Source organism: Terrapene carolina, unplaced genomic scaffold, assembly GCF_002925995.2.
Source record: "Terrapene carolina triunguis isolate 2854851 unplaced genomic scaffold, T_m_triunguis-2.0 Scaffold249, whole genome shotgun sequence".
Lineage (NCBI taxonomy): Eukaryota > Metazoa > Chordata > Testudines > Emydidae > Terrapene > Terrapene triunguis.
The window spans coordinates 475349-502340 of NW_020664600.1; the positions used below are offsets into that span (position 1 = coordinate 475349).

The 26992-nt window shown below is 51.5% G+C and overlaps 1 protein-coding gene across 3 annotated transcripts; it reads left to right on the top strand.

The window, feature by feature from the left end:
• Positions 1–1503: 1503 nt before the first annotated feature.
• LOC112109606 (NACHT, LRR and PYD domains-containing protein 3-like) lies at positions 1504–26189 on the top strand. Of its 3 annotated transcripts, XM_024204172.2 has the most exons (10): positions 1504–2302; positions 8481–8547; positions 8922–9088; positions 10035–10212; positions 11539–11604; positions 12545–14282; positions 18004–18090; positions 19274–19444; positions 21400–21567; positions 25643–26189. In XM_024204172.2, exons 2-10 carry the CDS (start codon positions 8514–8516, stop codon positions 25722–25724), a joined length of 2691 nt encoding a protein of 896 aa, XP_024059940.1. In that variant the 5' UTR covers positions 1504–2302; positions 8481–8513; the 3' UTR covers positions 25725–26189. The 3 variants fall into 3 exon arrangements, with proteins under 3 accessions (XP_024059940.1, XP_029768692.1, XP_029768691.1); XM_029912831.1 differs by lacking the exon at positions 1504–2302 and having other exon boundaries at positions 8155–8547; XM_029912832.1 differs by lacking the exons at positions 21400–21567; positions 25643–26189 and having other exon boundaries at positions 19274–19711.
• The last annotated feature ends 803 nt before the right edge of the window (positions 26190–26992 follow it).

Here is a 26992-nt window from a genome sequence, read left to right on the forward strand (position 1 = left end):
ACATACAGGAGACAGACAGTCACTGCAGGAGAGCAGCATTTTCGGATGCAGAGCAAAAGTGACACCTTGTGGCTAATTTGGGCTAACCACAGCTGCTGGATTTCTGCCTCCCCAGTCCCAGCTGTGCGGGACTGCAGGGCATGTTCCAGAGGGGCAGGACTGGCTCCCAGGAGTTCTGATGTCTGAAGCTGAACTTCCTAGATTATCACTTGGCTCAGTGCAGCCCATGTCATTGCAGCTGTGTTATTACAGTTGTAACGTTGACAGACCCTGGTCATCGGCAGGCAGGATCGAAGCTGGGACCTCTGGAGCTTAGTGCATGAGCCTCTACAGCATGAGCTAAAAGCCAACTGTCTGTTAAGTAACGCTGTAGAGCAGACTCATTTAACTCTCTCTCTAAGTGGTCTCAGTGCCACTAGCTGGGACAGAACACCACACCCAGAAGGTATGTGGGTTACACAGGCACTTCAGTTGTATGTATATATTGGTTGCTCCATATGCCCTTGTAATGGTGCAAATCGCTGCAGATCGTTTAGCAGGGAAACACCTACGCTGTATCCCTGCACAGCGCTCCTTTCATCTGCTGTTGGATCATTGCATTGTGGGTGTCAGCACAGCTTCCCAGAGCACGGACTCAAACACCTGATGAACAGTTGGCAGATTCCTAAAGGGTCAACACTCCTGCTATGAAAGCTCCCAACACACATTTCTGGGTCCTCCGGGAAGCGCTCCAGCAAAACCAGGGAAGCTCAGATTTGATATTTTGGGCATTCTATGGTAAACACCAGACAGAGCTGCCCCCTTCACCCCAACAGGCCTTCTCCAGGCACCAGAAAGAAGCAAAAAAGGGCACAAAACCGCTTTTTTTTTTGCTTAATTCAATAAATAAAACAAACCCCAAACAGAGGAGATTTGTGAGGAAATAGTGCAAATGCTGGTGGCACAGAATCTTTGCTATGGCCAAAGTGCCGACAGGAGGAGTTGGGCACCTGCCCCATAATCTATTGAGGTATCCAGGGAAGTCCTGTGGGAATACGCAAAGGGATGGGATTTCCAAAAGTGCTCAGTATTGGCTTGACTCTGCTCCAGTTGAAGTCAATGGAAGTTTTACTATTTCCCTGGGAGCAGAGTTAGGTCAACCCTGAGGCCCGGGTCGATGAAGGTATTTAGATTCCTAACTCCCATAGAAATCAATGGGCGTTAGGTGCCTTTGTGGAGCTGGAGCTGAATGCTTTTGCAGATCTCATGCGAGGTGCCTACACGTATCTGGGAGGCAGGGATGTATGAACCCCTGGGTAGGTGCTGAGCCCTGCTCAGGGATAGAGGAGGGATGGCTTGTATCTCCTGGTGCTGCCAGGAGCCCATTTGGCCCCCAGCACAGAATAGAGCGGCACTACCAGCTTTCCTAGCTTGTGACCTGGCTGCAAGAGTCCCCCGGGGATACCCTGACCACCACCTTCCTGCCCCCACCCTGGGGACACCGGCAGGGTGGGAGGGCTGCAGCGCTGCTATGTCAATTGCACTGGCTGAGGAAGCCTGTAGGTTTTCTGTAGGTTTTCTTTGCAGTTCCATCCATGCCAGCAGAAAGTGACCACAGTGCACCGAGGAATCCCTTGTCAGCTTCCATCTGGCTGCTGCCTCCTCTCCTTGCTGCTAGCAGCGGGGACATGGCGGTCCTGGGCTATTTGATACATGCAGCCTCTGTCACCTGTTCTCCTTCTCTTAGGGATGCCCGCATGATGGGTCTCTGAGACGTCCTGAGTGCAATGAGTTTGTGGTTCTCAGTCCAGTTCCTAGTGGGCCCACTTGACCCAAACCACCCTGCGACTGGCAGCAGTTGGCCCCCTTGGCTGGCAGCATTAGCAGCCTGAAAGGATCAAAGAGGATGACCCCTCTCGGGGCAGCGTGCGTGCGGTGGGGCAGCCTGCCCTGTTGGTGCCCCTGCTGTACCTGTTCTGGGGTGAGACGGCCAGGCTGCGGTGTCCAGGCGGCGTCACTGTCCCCTCTATCCCACCATGGTCACAATGGGATCTTTCCAGTCCTAGTGGGTTGGCTTTGTCCTTTCACCCTAAAGACGTGACTGAGTCCAGTCTCCTCCAGCCTGGCTGGCAGCCGCCCCCTCGCTTTAGGAGCCCTGTTTGACTCCACATGACTCAAAAATCGTGCAGTGTGTGTGTGCATAGAGGCGGGGCTTTCCTACTCCAGGCCTTCCTTCCTGCTGGGGACAGGAGTCCGGCAACCCAGACGGTGCAGGGCCGGGGGCATCTGCTGCAGACGGTGCTGCCTCCCTGGAGCCTGCAAAGTAAGTGACAGGATTTCCTGGGGCTCTTCCCACCTCCTTGCCCAAGCGGGAGTGCTGGGATCAGAGGAGAGGAGCAGAATCTCCCCAAACTGCAGCTTTCTGGGTGTGAGGCAGAATGAAAATGAAAGTGAGGGGCTGGGCGGGAGGTGGCTCTGCAGAAGGGAGCTCTGGGGGTGTGTGTGTCTTTGGCTTTTCCATTTCACGAGGGGTCTGAGATCTTGGCAAGAGCTCAGCCAAGGAGCCTGTTCCCCAGGACGCGCCTGAGGGTTCTCCACAGGGGCCCAGACCTACATCCAGCCCCGTCGTAAACGGCTAGAGCCCGCTGGAGTCGCCTGCTTGTACCGGGGCTGACTTTGGCCTCGTAACAGGAAGGTTGCAGTTTCTGCACAGCTGATCCAATGACCCCTGTGAGTGATCAGCTCCGTTTTCGCTGCCGGAGGCTGCGGCCTGTTGCGCTGGTTCACGTGCCCATGCATGAAGCTGCTTTCTCGAAAGATAAGCCCTGCAGTTTTGGGGGCTGATGCAGGCAGGGTCTCCTGTCTGCACACTGACTAAATCTCCCACCCGCTGTGCTCAGTCTCAGGGTTTGGCTGTGATGCGGAGTTAACTCAAGTGCTGCCCCTAATCTGAGTCCAGTCCACACACACAAACCCTTCATTCGAGTGCAATGGTGCTTTTAACTGGAGCTGGCTGGCCCGTCAGGTCATGGGTGGCCTGTGACCCGCCCGTTGGGGGAGGCTAGCCCCTGGCCCCTCCCCTTCTGCCCCCCCTACCCCGCAGGAGCCTAGAGCACCCCCACTACTGCCCCCGGCCCCAGCGCCGGGTGGCCAGGTGGTGTGGCAGCAGTGCCCCCACCCCGGTGCACCAGGCAGCCAGCCCTGGAGCGCTGGGTGGCCGGGCGGCATGGTCTGAGCATCGGGCGGGCAGCGCAGCCCTGTAGTATTTCCAATTTAGCTACTTTGTCACTAGATTTAGCGACTTTTTAGTTTTCCTAGCGAGAAAATAAGTGTCAAAGTGACCAGTGACAAATCTAGCGACTTTCACTGCCAACTACAGTGACATTCAGAGAAAGAAATCACCAATATGTATAGTCACAAAATCATTCACAAGCAGCTCAATAGTGTTAACAAAATCCATTCCGTGCTCTTCTTACTACATTCTGCCGCACACCAAGTCAATGTCATTATGTCTCAATTGAGCATGTCCTCGGAAGGAATCGCATTCCAGGGCTTCTTGGGCTGAGATCACTGGAATCTGCAGGCGAGGAAAAGAAGTTCGTGGCGGCTAATTAAATACTTTGCTAAAGCTAGGCGCACTTCGGAAAGAGCAGCACGTTAGCCAGGGCTTGTTCTTACCCAAATGTTTTTTCTCCCTGCTCCGTAGTAGGTAGTACACCCTGTCAGGCAGGGAAAGCCGGTTAATGAAGCGGGCTGGGCGGGAGGCAGGTTAGCCAGTGAGGAGAGCCGCACGGATGGAAGGTGGGGTGGGATGAGACAGGGCCATGTGCCCCAATGGGGCAGGGGACACTGTGTGTCCAGGAACGAAGCCCTTACTACAGGATCAAAGGTGGAGCTAGCTTGATTTCAGTTCCCCTTTACTCCTTCCCCTGGCTTGGCCTGGGGTTAGCTGCCCAGCTGTTTTCAGAAATGAAACCCTGGAAGCGGGCGGAAGGGATCTGGGTAGTGGATTTTTGTTTTTAAATCTACTTTCTTTGCTCCCTGCAGCGCTGAGCTCAGGCCAGGCGAATGCCCTCCTCCCCCTGGCTCTGGGCTCTCCCTTTCACTAACCTGTTGGCTCAAATCCAGGCTGGCAAGAGTCGGCTGAAATTAACCAACCCCAGCCGGCCTGGGTTGCAGTGTACAGAGCATCCTTCCCAATAAGCAGAGGGCTGCAGTTTCCTTCCCAATTAGCAGAGGGCGCCCTCCTGATGTAGTTGCTGCCGGTGTGCAACAGAATGTAATAAGAAGACCATGGAATGAATTTTATTAACATTATCGAGCTGCTTGTCAATGATTTTAGAACATTGCAAGCTCTCCCAGGTGCTGGGACTCCAGCCCCGTCAGGCCACGCAGACTGCTAGTTTCGGCGATATAAGAGATCTCGGGTTGCCGTATCGACCTTTTGTTGGTAGTCCTCCAGTTTCTCATGCACCTTCTGGTACAGCACAAAGCTGTGATGGTTTGTCGTGTTCTCTCCCAAGGCCTGAAGCAGCTGGTCAGTACCTGAGTACACAAGAAGGGAGGAATACTTTAGAAGAGCATGGAATGGATTTTATTAACACTACACTATTGAGATGCTTATGAATGATTTTGTGACTATACTTGCCTGGGAATGTGTGTGCTTGGTGTGTGTGTGTGTGTATATATATAATTCTCTGTTGCATTCTCTGGATATAATTCTCTGTAAACTTTGTTCAGTGACATTTTTGAGTGCTTAAACAGCTACATCTAAGGACTTTTCAGGGTTTGTCTGGTGACTTCCTGCTATGTGGAGTTGGCAACACTGACTTCCCTCCTTACCAAAACAAAACATTCCCCCAGTACGTTACAAACACACTCCACCTAAATTCACATATATCAGAGAGGGTTCCCCACAGTTCTGAATGCCAGTCTCACAATTCTGACTGTCACCAGCCCAGTCTGGGGAACCCCCTCTTCCTCTCAGCGTTGGCGAGGGCTCTGCGCTCAGAGTCTCTATTTCTCCCTCACGCTCACTGAGCATCAGCATCAGGAGGCCTTTTGTCTCCTGGGTGGCCAGCTGCTATTTCTCCTGCAGCCAGTTGCTATTTCTCTTGGCAAGCCATCTGTAGCTCGCTTTCTGTGGCCTCCAGCCCCTCTGGGAGATCTCCAGTCCTTGGGATGGGAGCCATAAAGTAGGCGTTTATCCTAGTAGTCACTAGAAGGGAAAGCGACTCACAGTTTGCCAGAGGGTTACACAACAGTCGTAAAACTCTGGGACTCAGTCATAGATTCCAAGGCCAGAGGGCACCATTGTCATCTAGTCTGACCTCCTGGATGACACAGGCCAGAGACCTGCCCCAAAATAATTCCTAGAGCTTTGAGAAAAACATCCAATCTTGATTTAAAAATGGCCAGTGATGGAGAATCCACCATGACCTTGGGTAAATCGTTCCAGGGGTTAATTACCCTCACTGTTAAAAATGTACACCTTATATCCAGTCTGAATTTGTCTAGCTTCAACTTCCAGCCATCAGATTGTGTTAGCCAGTGGTTCTCAAACTGTGGGTTGGGACCCCAAAGTAGGCCATGACCCCGTTTTAATGGGGTCACCAGGGCTAGTGTTAGACTTGCTGGGACCCGCTGCCTGGGCCGAAGCCCGAGCCCTGCCACCTGGCACTGAGGCCTGAGACTGTTTCAGGTTACAGGCCCCCTGCCTGGGGCTGAAGCCCTTGGTCTTCGGCTTTGGCCCCTCTGCCCAGGGTAGTGGGGCTCAGGCTTTGGCCCACCCGCCCAGTGCAGCATGGCTCAGGCGGCTCAGACTTGGGTCCCCCATCCTGGGGTCATGTAGTAATTTTTGTTGTCAGAAGGGCGTTGCAGTGTAATGAAGTTTGAGAACCCTTGAGTACAGAACAGAAATATTTATTGAACACTTCTGCCTTTTCTGCATTATTATTGTTAATTCTACCTTTTTCATCCAGTAATGGACAATACCATTGTCAGGATTCTTTTTGTTCCTAATATATTAAAAAAAATCCTTCTTATTGTCCTTAACTCTGCTGGCCAGAGATTTTTCTTTGAGTCCCTTTGCTTCCCTTATCACTTTCCTACAGTTCCTAACTTCTGATTAATATTCATTAGTGTCAACTTCCCCTTTTTTCCACTTGTTATATATTATTTTTTTATTTTTATAGCTGCCTTCACTTCCCCTCTAAACCAGATCTTTGTTTAATCAGCCCAGCCTTCTTCCTCAGTTATGGGATTGTGGCTTTTGGGGCAACTAGTAAGGTGTTCTTAAATAATTCCCAATGATCATTCACATTTTTCTGGTTAAATTCTTCCTCCCAGCTGATTTGGCTCATAATTGTTTTCAGCTTTGTGAAATTGGCTCCATTAAAGCATCAAGTATATATATATATACCTCTCTCTCTATATATATATATCTACCCCAATATAACGCTGTCCTTGGGAGCCAAAAAATCTTACTGCGTTATAGGTGAAACCGCGTTATATCGAACTTGCTTTGATCCACCGGAGTGTGCAGCCCCGCCCCCCCGGAGCGCTGCTTTACCGCGTTTTATCTGAATTTGTGTTATATCGGGTCGCATTATATCGGGGTAGAGGTGTATTACTGGTCTGGACTTCAGGACTTCATTCTGCTTGCATAGTACAAATGCGATCAAGTCATGATCACTTGTACTTAAGCTACCATTAATTTTAATTCTGAGATGGGAGTGTGATTTAGTGGTTAAAGCAGGCAAAACTGGGGGTCAGGAATCATAGGTTCTACTCCTCGCTCTGAGAGGGGAATATGGCCCAGCAATTAGAACAGCTGTGATAAACAGCATAGATCTAACAGATTCGTGCTAAGTGGATGAGGTTGGAATCTACCATCTCAGAGACCAAGGTTCTATTCCCTACTGTGCTAGAGATGACCTTGTCCAACCCCACAGTTTATTTGTAAAATGGGGTGGCTGATGCTTTTCTGCCTCTGCACCACTGTGATGAATATGGCGATGCTTGTTCTTGTTTGGGAGGGGTCAGGCAGGAAGGAGAAGATGGTCATCTGTGGTCTTCCACTTAGAGCTGTCAGGGAACAAGGTCAGAACTATTAGTTCTGACGATGCTGGCTCGATCCCCCGCTGAGCCTACAGAACTGGCTTGGCCTGTGCCAAACTAGCCAATACTGCAGAAGCCTGGGGGAACCAGGTTGCGAATTCACTTAGACGTGGAAACTGGGGGGTGTCTGCGGAACACTGTTGGCCAAGTCACTGTGATGGCGTGGTAGTACTTTGGGTAAGGTAGACATGCCTTCAGGTTGTCTGTTTTAACATCCTTTTCTCTAATGTTTTGTCCCCAATGCTCAATACAAATACTTTGGCTGCTGGTCATTATCACTGGTCACAGGCTCCTGAAGGGAAGAACCACAGGTGCCCAGAGTCCAATTTTACCTGACGGGTGATAATGACTGGCACCTGGGGTAGCCTGACCTAGTCCTGGCCTAAGAGTGGAAGCCTCCCACAATTCCAACCTGTGATAGGCAAGTGGCCCCAGGCCTGAGGTGTGCGCTCCCAGAGAGAGCAGCAAGGGGACAGAGGTTGAGCTAGCCTTGTAACCATGAGAACCACTATTATGGTACAGGACTATAGGGTACGTTCCATTTAGGTGTCTTAATTTTTTCATTTCCTTGTTTTTGTGTCGGGACAGCCTGCGTAGATTAAACAGAACCAACAGAGTTTTCCCCAGGTTGTTGGACTACGAAAAGCTCTCCAGCACAGCAACGGCTACTTCCAGGAAAAAGCAGATCTTTGTGAAAGCGCCAAGATGGCACAAGAGCTCCACATTCATCAGGGGCATTTCATGAAGATCTTATTCTTGTGGAAGTAGCCGCTGTTCCCTCTAGGTCCTTCCTCTGCAATGCAACACAAATGTTAGTGGGCTAGAAAAATCCACTCCCGTGTTGGATGGAGGGCACACTATCAAAGTTGGCTGTACCCATTTCTGACTTTCTGCAGTCTGTAGCATTTAAGCTAGAGGTAAGAGATAATCAGGAGCTCAAAGGGTTTGTCTACATGGGGAAATTTACTTGCATAATTTCACCACTGTCGTTATACTGGTATAACTCCCATGTGGACACTCTTAGTCCGTGGCAACTATAGAGGCCCTACTGCCTCTTTACAGCCCTCTGGCAGCAAACTGTAACGTGTGCCAGAGTGATGTGCAGGGGCCTTATCTGTTTTTAAAAACCGAATAGAACTCAGAAACTAATTAACAGATTTATTTGAAGGTCCTCAGACAATCCAAGCTTTATTCTGAGACTAGGGACTGAAAAGCTGAAGTAGATAGACATTTTCATACAAAACACAGAGGCTAAATTCCAGATTTAAGTGCAAAATGACCCAGTTGTAGATATGGCTGCTCCTCGCTCATGCTGAGCTGTTAACCTGGAGATGGAAGTGACGTTCCTTGCCTCTGTGTGACGTACGTTTCCCTCTCCTTAGACTTCTCAGCGACGCAAGAGCAGAGTGAATAAAATGGCTTCCAACCAACCGGCTGCGGTGAGCGAAGGTGAGTGTGATCGACGGGCTCCTCTCGTCATGAGCAAAGCAGCACTGCTCCTGCAGTAAAGCTCAGTGCCGCAGCTAGAGCCTGCCCCATTCCTGACTGCGCCTCCTGGGAGAGGCTGGGACTAGAGCAGTGCTGACATTGTAACAACCCTGCTCCTGCACCATTCCCTGTAGCGCCTCCTGCAGGGAGAGGCGGGCACTGCAATTGCTGTGAACTCCCTCACGGCCTGTGCTCCTATACGATTCCTTAAAATGCAACCTTCTGGTAGAGGCTGCATCTGGAGTAGCTGTGATGTCTCGGATAAGGGTGCTAGTTATCAGTGAGTGGATATGAGCCCACCCCAAGCTATAAGTGCCATACTGTCTTCTCCACAGATAATATTGTAGCCTTCAGAGAACACATGGATAATTATACATCTGGGGAGCTGAAGAGGCTGAGCGAGCACTTCCGCCCCGACTTGGTCTACGTCATTGAGAACGACATTCTCACTGTGCTGCAGGAACTCACCAGCAGATGTGTCATCACTGCTCAGCAGGCCCAGGTACGGCGCCGCTCATTGACCAGCAGGAAGCCAGGCTAATGCTGCCGGAGCTGAATTCTAAAGGCCCCAGGCATTCTAGGACCTTAGCGCTCTCCCCATGGAGACCTGGTCCCTTGTTGGTGACAGGAGAGAGGCTAAGGCTGGTCATGAGGTCCAGGGAGATATAACAACAGATCCCAGAAACTGTAAACCACAAGGAACGGTAAATACAGTGTAGAAGTGAGCACCCAAGCTGAGTGACAGAGATCTGCCCCCTAGTTCATCATTATTGTAATTCATGGTTAACTGTAATCACACACACACATACACACCCCTCATGCACACACTTCACGTTGCCTTTTTTGAGATCTCTTGTTCTGGACTGTTCCCTGGCTGCTGGGACACTGCATTGTGCAGCACTTTCCAGCTTTCAAATACCTCCAAGAGTGAGCAGGTGCCAATGTTCCCCACTGAGATTTTGGACTCTGGAGGGCTCTCAGCCTGTCCCTCTGTTCTAGGCCCCTCGGCATCCACCCATAGACATCTCTAGATCCAGGTGTGCAGGGAACAAAGATAACTCTTAATTACACTTCGAGCTGGCAAGGAGAAGGCATCGTAAGAACAATATTTGCCCCTGACCTCTTCTGGGCATGAAAATGCTGCACAGCCCCCAATCTGCATTGATCTGGGGACTAAACACAACGGGGAGTCAGACATGAACCCAGATCTCTGCCACAGCAACAAAACGCCACCACTTTTACTTCCCCACCAGCCCACTCTGCCCTGCCAGAGCCTTTCACTGCCCTTCTAGCCAGGGGCCAGGTACTGTGTTGGTCACTTTTAAGAAGTGGCCCTTGGCCGTGCGGCATTATGTCACTCTTCTGATTCCATTCTAGCAGCTACATTCCACCCTGCCATGGCAGGCAGCTTCTGACTCTTCCTCCTCTGCTGTCCCTCTGTGGTTTAGGATTACCATGACTGGGAGAGGAACCACGACTCAGCCAGCGCTGCAGAGAAGCTGGCAGATGACATTTTGACTATGAACCAGGCCACAGGGCTGGGTCTCTGGACGTGTCTGTTTGCTCTGCAGAGCAGGTGGGCTCACCCCAATCTCCATGGGATGCTGGACGAAATCATTCAGAATGGTAACGTACACATCGCACAGAATGGGGGGCATAGGCGGTGGGTATAATAGGCTTAGCCTTCCCTGGTGCAGCTGCTACCGCGGGATGCCGGGTTGCAGGTTTTTGCTTATTATTATGCACCATGCAGGCTCTGAGGTGGCTGAGGAGGCGGTATCTGCTATTCAGCTTCCTGGGTTCATCAGTCATCTCCTTGGACTCCAGAGAGATTACTGATGAATCCTCAGCTGCCCCGGAACCTGCATGGCGCATATACAAAGCTCAGCATTCTTCCGTTGGGTGGCTGGGGGTCTTGGGACGGGAGGCGGGTCGCATTTCTCATTCTCTGGCCGGCACAGCTGGGGCGGTTGGGGATGGCCCAGGCCAGCTCAGGGCTGTTCAGGCTGGCTCGGGGCTGGGGCAGCTGGCCAGCACGACTTGGGCTGGCCCGGGCTGGCTCGGGGTGGCTGGGGTTGGCTGGGGCTGGGGCTGGCCCGGTGCTCGGGTCGGCCGGCCAGCGTGGCTTGGGTTGCTCGGACTGGACCATCTGAGGCCGTCCCAGGGCTAGGGTGGCTGAGGCCAGCCCAGGCCTGGCTGGGGCTGCTCGTGCTGGACTGTCTGGGGCTGGCCAGGGGCTCGGGCAGCTCTCCGGCGCAGCTGGGGCTGGCCTGGGGCTTGGGTCGGCTGTCCGGCGCGGCTGGGGCTGGCCTGGGGCTTGGCGCGGCTGGCTGGAGTGGGAGGGTGGGAGGCTTGGGGTTCCAGCCACCGGGGGGGGACCCTCGTGCGGAAGGGGTGGGGCTGGGGGGCTAGCCTCCCTGAAGGCTATGTGGGGGGGAATCCACAGGAATCGTATGAACAAGTGACCAGAGAGCTGGGGAAAAGCGAGTGTGACCAGAGCTGGGCACAAGCAGAGAGAAAGAAGGATCTGTGCAGAAGAGGGAACCCCTTTTGGATTAATAAGGAGCCTGTAGAGAGATTGCTGGGCAGAGAGCATCTCCTACAGTGCAGTGATGAGCATGAAAAGAGAACAGCAAATAGGTGGTCAGGAGACAGAGGACTGTGTCCTGATCTCAGACACGGCTTCATGTCTGCACAAGGGTGACCAGCCATGTGGAGATGAGCCCAGCGTACCTGCAGGCTCTCTCTCATAGTAGAGAGGAAACAAGATTCAGTTGTAATAAATATAAAAGGGTAACTCAGTGTGGCATTGCTGATGTTAAATAAAGAGGTAAAACTAAGAGCCCAGAACAGTGAAATGTGATGGTATTAAGGCCATATTTGTAACCATAACCCATGTCACATAACAGCATAGTTTGCGCCTTCTCTCTCTCTCTCTCTCTCTCTCTCTAGGTCAAAATCTGTTAAAGGAAAATCTCCTGAATGAAAATGGACATACTCTTGATGCCGAACTGAAAGGTACCATGATGGAATTTCATCCCTGTTCATGCCAATAAAGGGCTCAGTCATGCCTTATAGGCACTGATCTGTACTGGGGCTGGGACAGAACCGCTCGACTCAGGGTCAGCTTCAGTGGGGCACAGCTCCCCAGTAGTCTGAGGAAATACCCCTGTAGAGCGTGTAGCTTACCCCCACTGTGAGCCCAGCCATCTCCGCTAGCCAGGGCACCCAGAACAGGGCCATGGCCCTGCCTCCTCCGGAGCCCCCATAGGGGTCTCATGTGTCCCAGAAGGTGCAGGCAGCAGGAGGAGGAAGCAGGATACTTGTGCCATTACAATTGTGTCCAGCTGGTGTAGGGGTAGGAAGGCTTCTTACACCCTTTCCCCCTTGTGCAAGTTGGGCTCAAACTGGCTCGGCATGTATTGAACTGCAGTGGCATCCATTGGGCAGCTCAGCATGAGTGCCAGGGCTTCTCTGCTCTCCTTCAGCTACACCCGCAGCTGCACTTCCAGGGATCCTTATTTTATAGGCACACGGAACCAGCTATGGTCAAAATTAGACCTATCAGAGTTGCTGGGTTTGCTGGCATTGAATCACACAAGCTGGAACAGGAAACCTGATGCCATCCTGTTGGATCTCAGTGCAAGTTCCAGGATAAACCAGAAAGTATTCACGATCTGACTCAGCAGAGGAAAGGGCAGAGGGAAGACAAAGATGTGAGATCAGAGCAGTTACTTATCTGTCCAGGCCTCAGCTTGGTATCTGGCTAGAATATAAATTAGAAGAAAAGTGTCTCTATCAGGCTTCTGCTTGGAATCTCTCCAGGTGCACATGGTCATGGGCAGTAAGGGGGGAGGTCCGAAATGGGAAAGACAGAGAGAAATATGACTGGGGGGTGTAAGAGACAGGGCTGTCTGGGTTCATGCCATGTCTGTCTCAACACATTTCTTCATTCCAGTTTGCCAAAAAAAGCACAAAGATAATCTCTGTGACCTGACATGGATGATGAAGGAAAACAGGAGCTCAGGAAAGTCACGGGCACTTCAGCCTCCCTCTATCTCTAGCCACTATGTGGAGCTGAAGGTGGTCTCAGACCGTCACTTCAAGAAGCAGACACACCAGGAGCATGAGGCCCTGGCCGCAGCTGGGGAGCTGAATGAATATCGCCTCCAGAGGAGAATGAAGAGTGAGCTGGAGCGCATCACCCCTGACCGGCTCTTCCGCTGGTGCTTTCAATCCCGCCGTGTCCCCCTGTCTGTGATGGTGAGCGGAGTAGCCGGCGTGGGCAAGACAACCCTGGTGCAGAAATTCATCTTTGACTGGGCAACGGGGAAGCACTACCAGAAATTTGCCTTTGTTTTCTTCTTCAAGTTCCGGGACCTGAACACTATTACTGAGAAGAGGAGCCTAGAATCTCTGATCTGTCAAACATATCCACACCTCCGGGACAAGCTCCCAAGAGTCCTGGAAGACCCTGAGAAGTTGCTCTTCATCTTTGATGGCTTGGATGAGAGCAAGACTGATTTGAAATTAAGCAGAGGTGGATCCCATGAGCTGTGTATGAATCCAGGGGATGTGAAGCCAGTTACTGTGATTGTCGCCAGCCTGCTGAAACAGACTCTGCTGAAGGGATGTTCTGTGCTGCTGACCAGCCGCCCCAGCAAGTTGACCAGTTTGGAGGCTGGAGTCTTCCACAGAGTGGCCAGTATCGTGGGCTTCCTCTCCAAGGAAAGGGAAAGATACTTTTCCATGTTCTTTGGAGATGAGCGAGTCTCCAGAGAGGCCTTTGCGTATGTGAGGGACAGTCAGGTTCTGTACACGCTGTGCTACAACCCATCTTATTGCTGGATCACATGCACGGCCCTGAAACCCTGCTTCATTGCCAGGACAGGGAGACCACAGCCTGCACCCAAAACAGTGACCCAGCTCTTTGTGAGCTACGTCACCCATATTATGGCCAATCACACCCAGGAGCGGCCTGAGCCTCAGAGGATGCGAGATACATTGATAAGTGTCGGATGGTTGGCTGAATACGGCATCACAAACCACATTCTAGTCTTTGATCTGAAGTATTTACAGGATTTCAATGTTGAGTTTTCTCCATTCCTCACTGGCTTCTTGGTGGAGAACCCTCAAACCGATGACTCTTCCCAGGTGACCTACTCCTTCCTTCACCTCACCATCCAGGAGTTCTTTGCTGCCCTCGTGCATTACCTAGATTACAAGGAGGACAAGTTCAGAGACACAATGGCTAAAGCCAGGTCCTGTAAGGAAGGTGACTATGAGATCTTCTCTCGCTTCCTGGCTGGGCTCTCCCATCCTGTAACCAGGATGCCCCTGGAGAAATATGTGGGGAAGTTCTCTGCAGAGGCAACTCGTAAGGTTATTGGATGGCTCAGTGAGATGAACTATGAGGAGCTGCAAAGCCCAGAAGAGCCTGAGGGGAAGAGGAGGCTGATGAACGTATTCAATTTGTTTTTTGAATCTCAGAACAGCCAACTTGTGCATGATGTGGTGGGTAAAGTTGCCCATATGGACTTCTCTGACTTATACCTCATGCCGGTGGATTGCACAGTCCTTGCTTATGTGTTGAGTTGCTGTGAAGAAATACAGCGCCTAACCCTAGATTCCTGCTTCATCCAGAACGAGGGCCTGGAGCGACTCAGAACTGAGCTGCACAAAGTCAGAGAACTGAGGTAGGAAAAGAGGTCATGTGTAAAGTTTAAAATATCAGGGACTTGATGTGTCAGTGGCCTCAGCAGGACTGTCAGGTAGATGGTGATTCCCAAGAGTGTTACAGATATGGACATTACACCATTCTGTAACATACAAGATCCAAGCCCATGTTATAGTCATCCTCTATTTCACTTTTGGCCCATTTTGCAAGAGAAAAGTCATTTCATGGACCAAACATCTCACCTCCCTAAGGCTTGCTTCCCAAATATTTAATTCTGCAGACCTCCAAGGAAGGGCTCCATGGATCACTAGTGATCCACAGACCCACAAGTGGAACCACCTGTCTATCTTAGGGTTTTATACTGGCACCCATCATCACAGTATGTGAACACCTTCAGTGTGAAATCTATAGCAATAGTGAAGTCCTTAGTCTGAACGTCATGAAGCTCCAGCACTTCTCTATTTTCAGAGTCAAAACTCTGCTTGGAGAAGGGTTTTTGTTTTTAGATTTTTTTAAGCTTTTATTAAGTTTCTCTCTTTGGGGGGTTGGTAGAAGGCGTGTCCATGCCATGGCATCCTTAGGGCAGAAAAGCTACTGTGTTATTATCACATAGTGGGAATGAGAGCTTCCTGAAAAAGACAAGTTTGGAAGAGTTCTTTGCCCTGACAGGGATCTCCATTCAACATGTCAGAGTTCAGTGTAGGTGTTTCTCTCATACTTACCCTCCGGAGCAGTGGTGTGGCAGGAATTCCTCCTCACTCTTGGGAATTCCTTACTCTTCCCAGAACTTCATCCCGGGGATAAAATTGCTCCACCACCAGGAGAGCCAAATGTGAATCAGGTTGGAGTCCAGCTCAATGGAGGAAGCATTCACGTCTCCCCGCAGCTCTCCTCCCTAAGGCTCCTGCTGTGCACAAAACAAACTACCTCCTGTACCTGCAAAGTAGCAGGAAGCCCTGGTGTCCTTCCCGCTGCGATCTCTGTGATCGTTGGGGTTTTTGGTGGCAGCTGCAGCTTTTTGTAAAAATTCGAAAGGAAATGGAATTAAAATGCCCTCCCCGAGATGTTACCAGACAGTAACGTTTAAAACTGGCAAAGCACAGGGAGGTTCTATAGGACCATGGCCTGCAGCTCGTGTTAGTGCTGCTCTTGGGGGAGCTCAGCTTTTACAGCTGAGGAATTGGGGCGACAAAGTGAACAATAAGGTCTGAATTACTTGGGGCGTCATAGATTCAAATCCCAGGGGGATCCGCTTAGCTGTCCTTCCATTCCAAAGAGATACACTGAGTTCCAGAGTGTTACTGTATGTGTGTGCTTGGAATCAAGGTCCATCAATAGCTATTAGCCAGGATGGGCAGGGATGGAAAACCATGGTCTGAGTATCCCTAGCCTCCGTTTGCCAGAAGTTGGGAATGGGCGACAGGGGATGGATCACTTGATGATTCCCTGTTCTGTTCATTTCCTCTGAAGCACCTGGCATTGGCCACTGTCGGAAGACAGGATACTGGGCTAGATGGACCTTTGTTCTGACCCACTATGGCCATTCTTATGAATCAAACTTTAACAACCAAGGCTCTGACGGGACAGTAAAGGCCCTTAGGCACTCTGGTTAAGAACAGGGTGTGATGGGATCCCCGGGGTGCAGCCTGGGACTGTGGGACTGCTGTGCCCCCTAACTCACCAGCCTGAGCTGTTTCTCACAATGCTTTGCTAGCAACAAGCAGCAAACCCCTCCAGGGGCTGTTATCTCTCAGAACAACCCCACGTGGAGCCCCACACCCAGCTAGATTGCATGAATGCTCCCAGAGCCATACATGCATCACACAGAGAAAGGCACCAGCCAAATCCCCCCAGCTCCCAGCCTTGTACCTCAGGAATATACCGTCTTGCAGTGCTGAAGACGAGCAGTGCAAACTTATTAATTGGTTCACCACTTCATCAATGGAATGTGGATATACACCAGCCTTTACAACCCTATTAGACTGGGCAACATCTAGATTAAGCAGTTTTTCTCACCCCACTGGGTATTGTAGTCCTTAGTATACAGGTTTGTCCCTTAAATCTGGGCCAGTCTCTTCTGTTGGAGTCTTCAGTCTTCTGAGTGTCCTTGTTGCTTTTGCCCTGGTGTCCTGAGACAGACAAATTCCTCTTCCTCACCGAGTTGTAGTGCGCTGTAGCTCCTGCCCATCTCAGCAGAGCAGGTTGCATGTCAGTTCTAGTCTGCGTCCATGGGACCCCGTTCTGCTTGTCTTGTGCACCCAGCGCTCTCACTGAATTCACAGGAGCTTTGGGTGGGCAGGAAGGGCAGGATCAGACCTTGCACTTTGGGAGCCTGCAGGATGAAAAATCCCCTCCCGCTAGCTGCAGTGCAAGCGAAGGTTGAGGTGCAGCTCCCCTTCTGCTGTGCTCTTGCAAGGAAGGATGGGTTTGTAGTTAAAGCGCAAATTTCTGCCTGGCTCTGCCGCTGACTCACTGTGTGATCCTAGGCAAGTCATTTCCCCTCTCTGAGCCTCAGTTTCCCCTTCTCACAATAGCAACACTGCGGTAGCGCGTGGTGGGAGGGTTGGTGGGTGGGAGGTTTCACTGATCAGTGTCCTCAGGTGCAGGAGCTGGTGAAATGCACAATGCCATTCGGCTGGACCTGGTTTCATTCTCTCCTAGCTGTCTCAGGATCTCTGGGCTGGGGATGGTCTGTAGAAGGCTGAAGCAAAGCCCTCCAAAGCAAAGCAAGTCCTGGCAGAACCCAGGAGTCGCGAGTGCCTGTCTGTATCATGCTGCCCCCCGGGAATGAACAGAGAGCTCAGCCCAGGGGCGCAGCATTGATCGCAGCCCCGCACCAACTGGCCTGGAGGCTCCCAGAAGCCTTGGTCCTGAGCAGCCGCTTCATTCTCCCAATTAGGCACGTCACAGAGCGGTGGGGAGGCACTCTAGGCTGTGTCTCTATGGTTAGACCCCACCGTGGGAGGACTCTAATCAGAGACCCTGCACAGAGCACAGTCCCCACCTTGCCTGCAGCCACAGAGCTATGGCTAGAGCGACACTGTGCCGTGTGTTGTAGGGTGTTGCTGTGGGCGTGTTGGGGGCCCTGCTTTAGGCAGAGGTAGCTCAGGGAGGGGGACACTGGGTGTGGATGGGGGGACTTGAGGAGGTGCTAGGCACGGTGGGAGTCAGCGCAGGTTTCGGAGCACGCCGAGGGTCTGTCTACACTGTGCTGAGAGGTGTGACTGCAGCCCGTGTCAATGTGCCCGAGCTAGCTTTGATCTAGGTCAAGTGACAACAGTGGTGAAGCCGCAGCAGCGTGGGCTACGTGTGCACAGTCCGTGCTGCTGCTGTTATCTGAGCTAGCTGGATCACGTCAGCACGTGCTGCAGTCACCCCTCTGAGCGCAGTGCAGTGTGAGTGGGGGCAGCGCAGCCAGCGAGAGGAGAGTGGGGAGCCAACCGGGGCGAATAGGGGAAATGCCATTGGGGTGCCAGAGAGAGCCATGAGACAGGGAGGAAGCTCAAAGAGGGGATTGTGAAGCGCAGGGAGGATTTATGGATTGGAGAGGGAGGAGGAGCGAGCAGTGGAAGGATTTGATTGGTCTGGAATTGATGTAAATGAGGTAATGCATATTGAACAAACATGCAAATCCTTCATTGCGTAATTTGCATAGCACATCCAGCTTTCCAAACCCGCAGCCTTTGCAGATTTGTCTCCGTATCCAGCCTGAAATGGTTTGTTCTTTAATTTCCCACCAGTCTCCTGGATAATGATCTGAAGGATCCTACAATGAAGGATATTTGCAAGGCCCTAAAGCACCAGAACTGTAGGCTAGAGGCTCTGAGGTAACTGCGTGGTCCGTGTCTCATGAGTAATTCAGTATCGCTCATTTTCAAATGTATTTCATGTTCTGAAGTGTCATGGGGCCTGCAGCCTGTGTCCATGGGGATGGGAGGTAAGGCATAATGATAAGCTTGGGGCTCCCCCTTTTTTTCCTGGGCCATTGTCTGTTTTTTTTGTTTTGTTTGATAATTGGATGGGGGATGGGGGATGGCCAGGGAAAATCCAGGATGTGCAGGAAGTTGTGGTGATGATTTGGAACATGGCTCTTTTCCCTTGGAGTTACATGGAACCAATGTCCCAGCAGTGGCCATGCTAGGGACCTGTGAAATCCAGCTCCTCCTGAGCGCTTGTGGTCACTAATGAGCCGCTCACTCTGCCAGCTGTAACCCATCCCCCTTGAGATCCTTCTGGCTCAGAGGCCTGTCTGGGTCTCCTCCCTGCCAGGCTGGCTCCTCAGTTCGGTAGTGTGGTTTGTGCTTTATCCCTCTCCACCTCCTGGGGCCAGCTGTGCTGCTCCCACAGGGCTCTCCCTGCAGGGCCAGGGAGTGACAGGGTGAGTTTGAGAACTAAACCTGGGTCTCCTACTTGGCTGCATGCAGCTCAGACCCTAGTTCACCAGGCCTGTCCCCCACTCCTCCTCCCTGACTGCAGAGTTGACTCTGTAGTGTGTTATAGTGCAATGTTACACTCTCCTGGGGCTGCACGTGATTGCATTTCAGCAGGTCACTCTGCTAGAGTTCCAAAGACAGAATCACATCCCAGCATGCAAACGCTTTGGCTTCCAGTAGCAGTCTGTTAGTGCTGCAGTGCAGAGCCCGTGTTAAGCGAAAAGCTAACGTAACCGTCTCCTACTTCATCCTCATTCTTCCCTGGGGCTCCTGCCCTCTCTGCGCACGTGGCCTCTGTATCCTATCCCCATCTGTGTGCCATTGGTTCTGATGGGTCTCCTCCCTCCTGGCTGGCTGATTGCTCTCTGGGCCTCTCTCCCATTGTGTCTCTCTCTCATTTCCTTCCTACCTCTGTTCTGATTTGTCAGCTCCTTGTCCCTTTGTTCTGTTCTCCTGTTTATTCTCACTCCTCCTCCTCCTCCTCCTGACTTTGACAGTTTCTCTCTCTCTCCTCTTTACCTTTTCTTGGTTTTCTCTCTCATTCATTTGGCTCCTTCTCTCCCTGCCTGCTCTCGAGCCTAGGGAAGAACGCGTTCACTGAACAGTGCTGTGAAGAACTGGCATCTGCCCTCGCGGAAAACCGGACCCTCCTGAGTCTTGAACTCAAGAAGAATAAACTGCGGACAGTGGGCCTTTCTTACCTATCCAAGGTGTTTGAGTCCCCAGAGTGCAAGATTCGGAAATTAGGGTAAGTATCAGTCTGACAGTGACGCTTCTGCTCTAGGGCACTAAAGGTTTCCAGGGTGTTTGCTCTTCCCCTTTAGACACCTGTGTTTGTCTGTCAAAGCCCTTCACCCATTTCCTGGCATAAGCATCATTTCAGATCATGTCAGAGAGGGTGACACAGAAACAAGGATTCACAAGGGTACAAAAAATCTTGTCAGGTTCACAAGGAGGGGAGGGATAGCTCAGTGGTTTGAGCATTAGCCTGTTAAACCCAGGGTTGTGAGCTCAATCCTTGAGGGGGCCATTTAGGGATCTGGGGCAAAAATCTGTCTGGGGATTGGTCCTGCTTTGAGCAGGGGGTTGGACTAAATCACCTCCTGCAGTCCCTTCCAACCCTGATATTCTGTATGCTGGTCCCATCTCCTGAGGAGGAAACCGCCCAGGGGAAGGGAAGGTGAAACATTCCTCCTGTCCTTGGCAGGAATGGCCAGCCCTCCCTTGATCAGCCAGTTACTGCCACAGGAGAGAGATCAATTAAATTTGCACCGCTCTGAAATCCCAGCCCAAAGGAGCTTAAAATCCTGATCATGCCTGGGCTCCAGAAGCAAAATGCTTTCCAGAAAAGAGCGGTTGGGGCTGTTGTGATCTTGTGCTGGTGTGAGCAGAGCAGGGAGTGGAAATGGAGGGGTTTCTACATACTCAGATCACTGGTCAGCTATAGCACTAGGAGGAATTATTTCTGGGAAGTTCTATGGGCTATGTCAGTGTTTTGCAAAGTACTGGGTCGCGGCATGTAAGGCACTGGGTCGCTCTGGTCAGCACCACTGACCGGGACGTTAAAAGTCCCGTCGGTGGTGCTGCCCAGCTAAGGCAGGCTACTGCCTACCTGTTCTGACACCGTGCTGCACCCTGGAAGCGGCCAGCAGCAGGTCTGGCTTCTAGGTGGGGGGCCACAGGGCTCCGCATGCTGCCCCTGCCCTGAGCACCGGCTCCGCACGGCCAATGGGAGCTGGGGGGGGGGGGGGGGGGGGGGGCCCCGGGGGGGGGCGCCCCGCCGGGGGGCGGGGGCCCGCCCGGGGGGGGGGGGGGGGGGGGGGGGGGGGGTGTCAGTGCCTGCGGGCGAGAGCCGCACGGAGCTGCTTGCGCGCCTCCGCCTAGGAGCCAGACCTGCTCGGTCCGTGTGGCCAGGACAGGCGGGAAGCCTGCCTTAGCCCCCCGCCGCGCCACTGACCGGGAGCCGCCTGAGGTAAGTCCCTGCCCCAGCCCTGAGCCCCCACAAAACCCAGAACCCCTTCCTGCACCCCAAACCCCTCATCCCTGGCCCCACCCCAGAGCCTGCACCCCCAGCCCAGAGCCCTGACCCCATCCTGCACCCCAACCCCCTGCTCTAGCCCTGAGCCCCCCCAAACCCAGAGCCCCTCCTGCACCCCAAACCCCTCATCCCTGGCCCCACCCCAGAGCCTGCACCCCTAGTCCAGAGCCCTGATCTCCAACATCCTGCCCCAGCCCTGAGCCCCTCCCACACTCCAAACCCCTCATTCCCAGCTCCGTTGGGTTGCAGGCATCAACAATTTTCTTCAACTGGGTCCCCAGAAAAAAAGTTTGAAAACCACTGGGCTATGTTGTGCAGGAGGTCAAACCAGATGAGCCTAATGGTCCCTTCTGGTCTGAGAATCTATGCATCTAGTGGATTGCGGATTAGGAATTAGCATGGTGAAGAGTCCCTGCTAATATGGATACAGCCCCCGTGGCAGCTTTAGATTTGTTAAACGTGTGTGATTCTGCATAGGTGGTGAGATTAGCAGAAAGAGGAAGCGAGGCAGAGGGAGGCAAAGTGACATGGACCAGTAAAGTGAGGATGGTGGGGAGATGGACATAGACACAGAGATAGACATAGGCAGCCAGACAATGCAGGAAGCCCTGTCAATGCTGTGCTGCAGCCTTTCTCTAAGGTATGTGTCCGATGTTCTGCTGCAGCCTCCAGGGAACTGGTTTGTCAGATGAATCCTGCAGGAGCCTCTGCTCTGCTCTCTCCAAAAACTCCAGCCTCCGACATCTGAACCTGAGTGCGAATATGTTCACCGATCGGTGCGCTGAAGAAGTGCATCTTCTTATCCTGACGTGCCCCAGCCTCACTGAGATCAGGTAAGGCGGCGACCCCGGCTCGTCCTGCAGGGCAGACACAGCGAATTTGTTTTCTTTTCTCCTCTCGTTATGCACACCCCCTTTGCCTGTGCAAACCTGGTGCATAATTTCTTTATTCTTGGTTATGGAGAGGTTGATTGGGGAGAGATGCCTCAGGGGACTGGGAATGGATCCAATCCTGGTTGGTGGGGACCAAAGGTCACTGCTGTCCCATGGCTGCTTGGTGATTGGTGTCACAAACTTTGGTGCTTTTAACCACTCCCTAGTGGACAAGTATATCATCACAACAGTCAGTACCCAAACTGGCATCACTCACCCCGGTCTGCTGGCAATCTCAGCAGAGAAACCAAGGAAGACATGGGCTGCCAAGCCCGGCCGGTTCTCTCAGCACCCGAAGGTCCTGCCGGGTAAGGGGTGAGGCACCGGCTGGTGCCAGTGCGCATGGCAGGGGCATGAGGGCTTCCTGTGCTTTGCTTGTTCTGGGAATCTGCCAAGGAATCAGACTCCAGTGATGTCCGTTCAGCACTTGTCACCGCCCAGCTGAGTTGGCGTTGCACATCCGTGGGCAGAACCATGTAATGAACAATGCAGGGAGCTCTGTGGATAGAGGGAGATGGGAGTCTGTTAGTCAGGCTTTAGAGAGTTTTTAGGCTGTCTTTGTGGTCCTTGCCAGAGACCAGTGACTCAGTGGCCAAACACCTGTGAAGGCCTTGTGGGGGGTGAGTTTGGCAGCTTTACAGGGCTGTGTGGACATCGCATTGAAGGGACCTTTTCTGTCTCTACAAAGATTGATCACAGGGACTTGAGCTGACGTACTCCTGACTATTCCACCCTCCTGCTTTCTGCCCTCCCAGCTTTCTGGATTTTTATACCACCCCCACCACTGTGGTGCCTTCCCAGTCCTGCCCCTCCCCGGTCTATTCAGAATGCAGCCAAAGTCACCTGGCTGGCCTGCCAGTTGGACTCCATCACTCCTCTCCCGTTTAACCCAATCACCTCTCAGAGTCTCACTTCACATCTCTCCCCAGTGCTGCTCCGGCCTAAAGCTCTGCTCTTGGCAGCGTGGTTCCCGACCCACTTTACACTCACATCTGTTAACGCGACCCCAGGGGCCTGAGAGGTGGGGGCCCAGGCTAAGGTGGGATTGGTCCTGCCCCCAAGAGGTGGGAGTCCCAGGTGGGTTTTGGGTGCTGCTTCCGGGGGAGGGGGAAAAGGAGGCCCTAGGGGGTGTCAGGTGCTGTCTTCTGGGGATGGGAGGCCTGGGATGGGATTTGCAGAGTGAGCCCAGCCTGCATTCACCCCCGCACCAGTAGCTCCTGCAGTTGTTGTCCCAAAAGACTGGCTGGGCTTGGCTCCCCACTCTGCATCCTGGCCCCTGGCGCATGGGGTTGCAGCGCCACTCAGGTTTAGCCAGGTTCCCCAATGTGAGGGCAGCCAGGCTAAATTTGAGTGAGTGGCATTGTGACCCTGTGCACCAGCAGCCAGGTCGCAACACCCAGAGTGGGGAGCTAAGCCCAGTCAGCACCAGGGGACAGGAGACGCAGGAGTCTTGCGACCCCCCTGGTACCCTTTTGCAAACCCCCTGGGCATGACCCACAGTTTGGGAAATGCTGATGTAGCACATCCACCTCACCACCTTCGTTCTGCCAGCGGTGTGCGTCCCACTGCGCTCTTTGTTTCTGTCTCCCACTCTTTGTCTTTGCGACTTCTTCAGTGCAGCCTGAAATGACTTCATTGTCCCAGTATGCCGGGCTTGCTACACTCTGCAGTTAAATTCCTCCTGGAAACCCTCTTCGTCTGCAGTTGTGGCTCCTTTTGTAGTTTTCATGTTCTTCAGAGGAAAGCATGGGTGTGACATTCCCCAGGGTACAATCTGGACTGTTGAACAGCTGTGTCCCCTTCGGTCTCCAACCTGGGATGCCTTTGACACTGGTTTGCTGTGAAAGCAACCACTTTGGGTCCTGCTCACACACAGCCTTTAGCATGCAAAATGACTCCCAGCTATGTTTCATGAATGCTATGCCAGCCACTCATGAATTGTATTGCAGAGTGACACCAGCAAATTCCCAGTCCCAGCCTTGTCCCCCAGAAATGTGCATCTTGTTCTGCCCAACAAGCTCATAGAAAGTCTGCCATTGCATCAAAGGAAAATGATATGCACAGGCCCTATTATCTCACGTGAAGATTCCCAAACAAACACCCACTGGTATAGATAAAGCAATAAAACAAGCTTATTAACTACAAAAAGACAGATTTTAAGTGATTACAAGAAATGAGGCATAAAAGTCAGAATTGGCTGCAAAGAAAATAAAAAGATTAAACCGCAAGCTAATACCTAACTTAACAAGCTAAGTGAACTTAAAAAAGCAAAAAGGTTCTTTTTCTCACCAAAAGCTTACAGCAGTCTGTACTGGCTGAAAAGCCTCCCTGCCAGGACCCCTCTCCCAGTTCAATGATGCTCCTTTTGTCTTTGAAGCACTATAGCTGCCGTGAGTAGCGATAGGAGGAGAGAGGTGAATTGTGTTGTGTGTCTCCTGTATTTTTATACCACTCCCCTCTTTGAGGATTATCTCCAGCTGGGCTCCAGGCGACAGCCAGTCTTTTTACACATGACCGCCAGCTGTTTCATTGTCAATATATAAAGTTCTTGCTCACTCCCTTCTTCCTGCCAAAGAATAGCTGCTTAACTACGTGATGGGAGGCATAGATCAGCATTTGTGTTGCATTCCCCATCAGTACCTGGCCCGGGCCAGGGAAGCTAATGATCCAACCAGCAGACCAAATTTGGTGATGAATCCTGGTCACGTGCCACCTGAGGCATGTTGTACATATATTAAGAAGACTAGGTGATAGCCCATAGTAGGCCATCTGATTATGCTGATACCTGGCTGGGACATCAGTGTGTCTTTTGTCTCTAAAAAACTTGTTTGGGCCTGCTTTTCTAACTCTGGAGCATGTTACAGAAATGCAATGCAGTAGAATCTTATAAGTTTACATACAATGTTGAAACACATATTTACCAGGATAATAATGTTCAGCAGATTATGTGTTTTGAAAGGATACCCCACAAGGCATTCTTTGTACAAAATTTATCATAGTGTCGTGAAAGTTGTGAACATAATGGTATAAACTGGCACACTGGGTTTCTCTTTGTGTTTTTTATAATGCCAAGCACGCTGTCAGTGCTTAGCAAATAACAATAATACACAATGATTCCTGCAGTGAAAACAGCTGTTCTCTTACAGTAGCAACAATATGGGACACAGAAAAGAACTGCTACATCTTGGAAAGACAGAAATCGTAGAGTTCTGTTCATAGAGACTAATCATGGAAGAAAGATATTCCATGTCTCTGTGGCTCTCATAACCAGTGATATTCCTATAGCAACATGGTAGTGCTGCAGACCAGGGTTGCTGGGTAACAAGTGGAAAGATTATGCAGTGGTTAGGATGCTGGCTTGAGAGACCAGCATTCATTTCCTTGCTCTGGCACAGACTTTCTGTGGGCAAGTCACTTAGGATAAACTCTTCAAAAGCCCCTAAAGTTCCATTTCCAAAACTGACTTTAAACGATACTAAGGTTTTGTTGACTTCCATGGAGACTTAGGCACCTGAGCCATGTTTAAAAATGGGATTTGGGATCCTAAGTCACTTGAATGCTTTTGCAAATTTTACCCATAGGACTTGTCTAGAAGAACAGTGAATGCGCGGCATGCTGGGGTATATACCTACAGCGCACCAGTGTGCCACATACTAAGTGTCCGTGCGGACCCTACTACTGCACGCTATGAGTTCCTTAGTGCACATTGACCTGCTCTGCTTTGAAATGGGTGTAGGTCAAAGTGCACTAGGGAGCTTTCATCATGCAGTAGCAAGGTTCACACGGCTAGTCAGTGCACAGTGGGCTAATGCGCTGTAGATTACACCCCCTCCTAGGGGTGCTGCACGGATAAATATGCTAAGACTGAGAATAGAGCCATATAAATACCTAACAGAGAGAGCAATAGCAGAGTCCTGTTCATTTGTGATATGAGTTACTGGAGGGTAACCCTGGGTATTTTCTGTTTGTCTTCTAGGCTAGGTTTGAACGACTTCTCTCCAGAGGTGGAAAAGCAGCTGAAGAACGTGCAGAGAAAAGGGCTGGACATTCATTTTTAAAGAACAGAGCTGTGCTGTTCCATGCTGTGAAAGCAGCACTGGACGCTAGCGATGCACTGCCTGGTGCAGCATCTACTGCCTGTGATTCAGTGCGAGGGGTGACAGCTGGAGATTAAAGCACACTGCATAAAACATATAGGGGCACATTGCAATGAAACTCGGGCCAAACTCCTATGATGGGTCTGCTGAGCTGGGGACTACAACTCCCATCAGTCCCCTCCGCACATCCCCTTCCTCCTGGCCAGGTAAGGAAGCGGCAGCCACATGGCAAGTAAGTGGCTGCAGGGAAACTGAAACAGCAGCCGCTTGGCAAGCAGGGAGTTGGAGAGAAGCTGAATTCAGAGTGGAGTTCCCAGGAACCATATGTGTGGAACAGAGCCATGTGGGACTTATGGGGGAGCAGCAGTGGCTGGGCAGGAACCCACCACAGAGGGGCCCCAATGACAGACACTAACTGAGCCTGGCCTGGAAACCTACAAGTTCCTATTTGCTTGGAATAGAGACTGGACTGGACAGGGCACCCCAAGCACAAGGCGGGACAAGCCCTGACTCTCGACTGGACTGTCCCAGGGGCCCAAACATTTAGTGCTATCGCTCTGTTTGAACTGTAATTGTTTAAGCCTCTGTACCTAAGGTATCTACAACCTTTCCTTTTCTGCTGGCATTTCTAAAGCATTTCTGTTCTTGGTAGGAAAATTATTGTCCCCTCTTTCTACTAACAAACCTGTTCAGCTGCGGAAGGACCCCTCACTTCCTGCCTACAAATCTAGGATTTTAAAAAGTCTCCCAGGCCTCTTGGCCTTCCCCCAGAGTCAAGGCAAGTTCTGATTTGAACATCCATTTTTCTTGGATTTCAATGGTAGATTACATGTTAGATCGTGTTAGAGGGGATAATAAGGTGATAAGTAACAGTCAACTTGGATTTGTTAAGAACAAATCATGTCAAATCCGTCTACTATCCTTCTTTGACAGGGTAACAAGCCTTATGGCAGGGGTTCTCAAACTGGGGGTCGGGGCCCCTCAAGGGGTCGCAAGGCTATTACATGGGGGGTTGTGAGCTCTCAGCCTCCACCCCAAACCCCGCTTTGCCTTCAGCATTTATAATGGTGTTAAATATATTAAAAAGTGTTTTTAATATATAAGGGGGGGTCACACTCAGAGGCTTGCAATGTGAAAGGGGTCACCAGTACAAAAGTCTGAGAACCCCTGCCTTATGGATTGGGAGGGGAAGCTACAGATGTGATATATCTTGACTTTAGTAAGGCTTT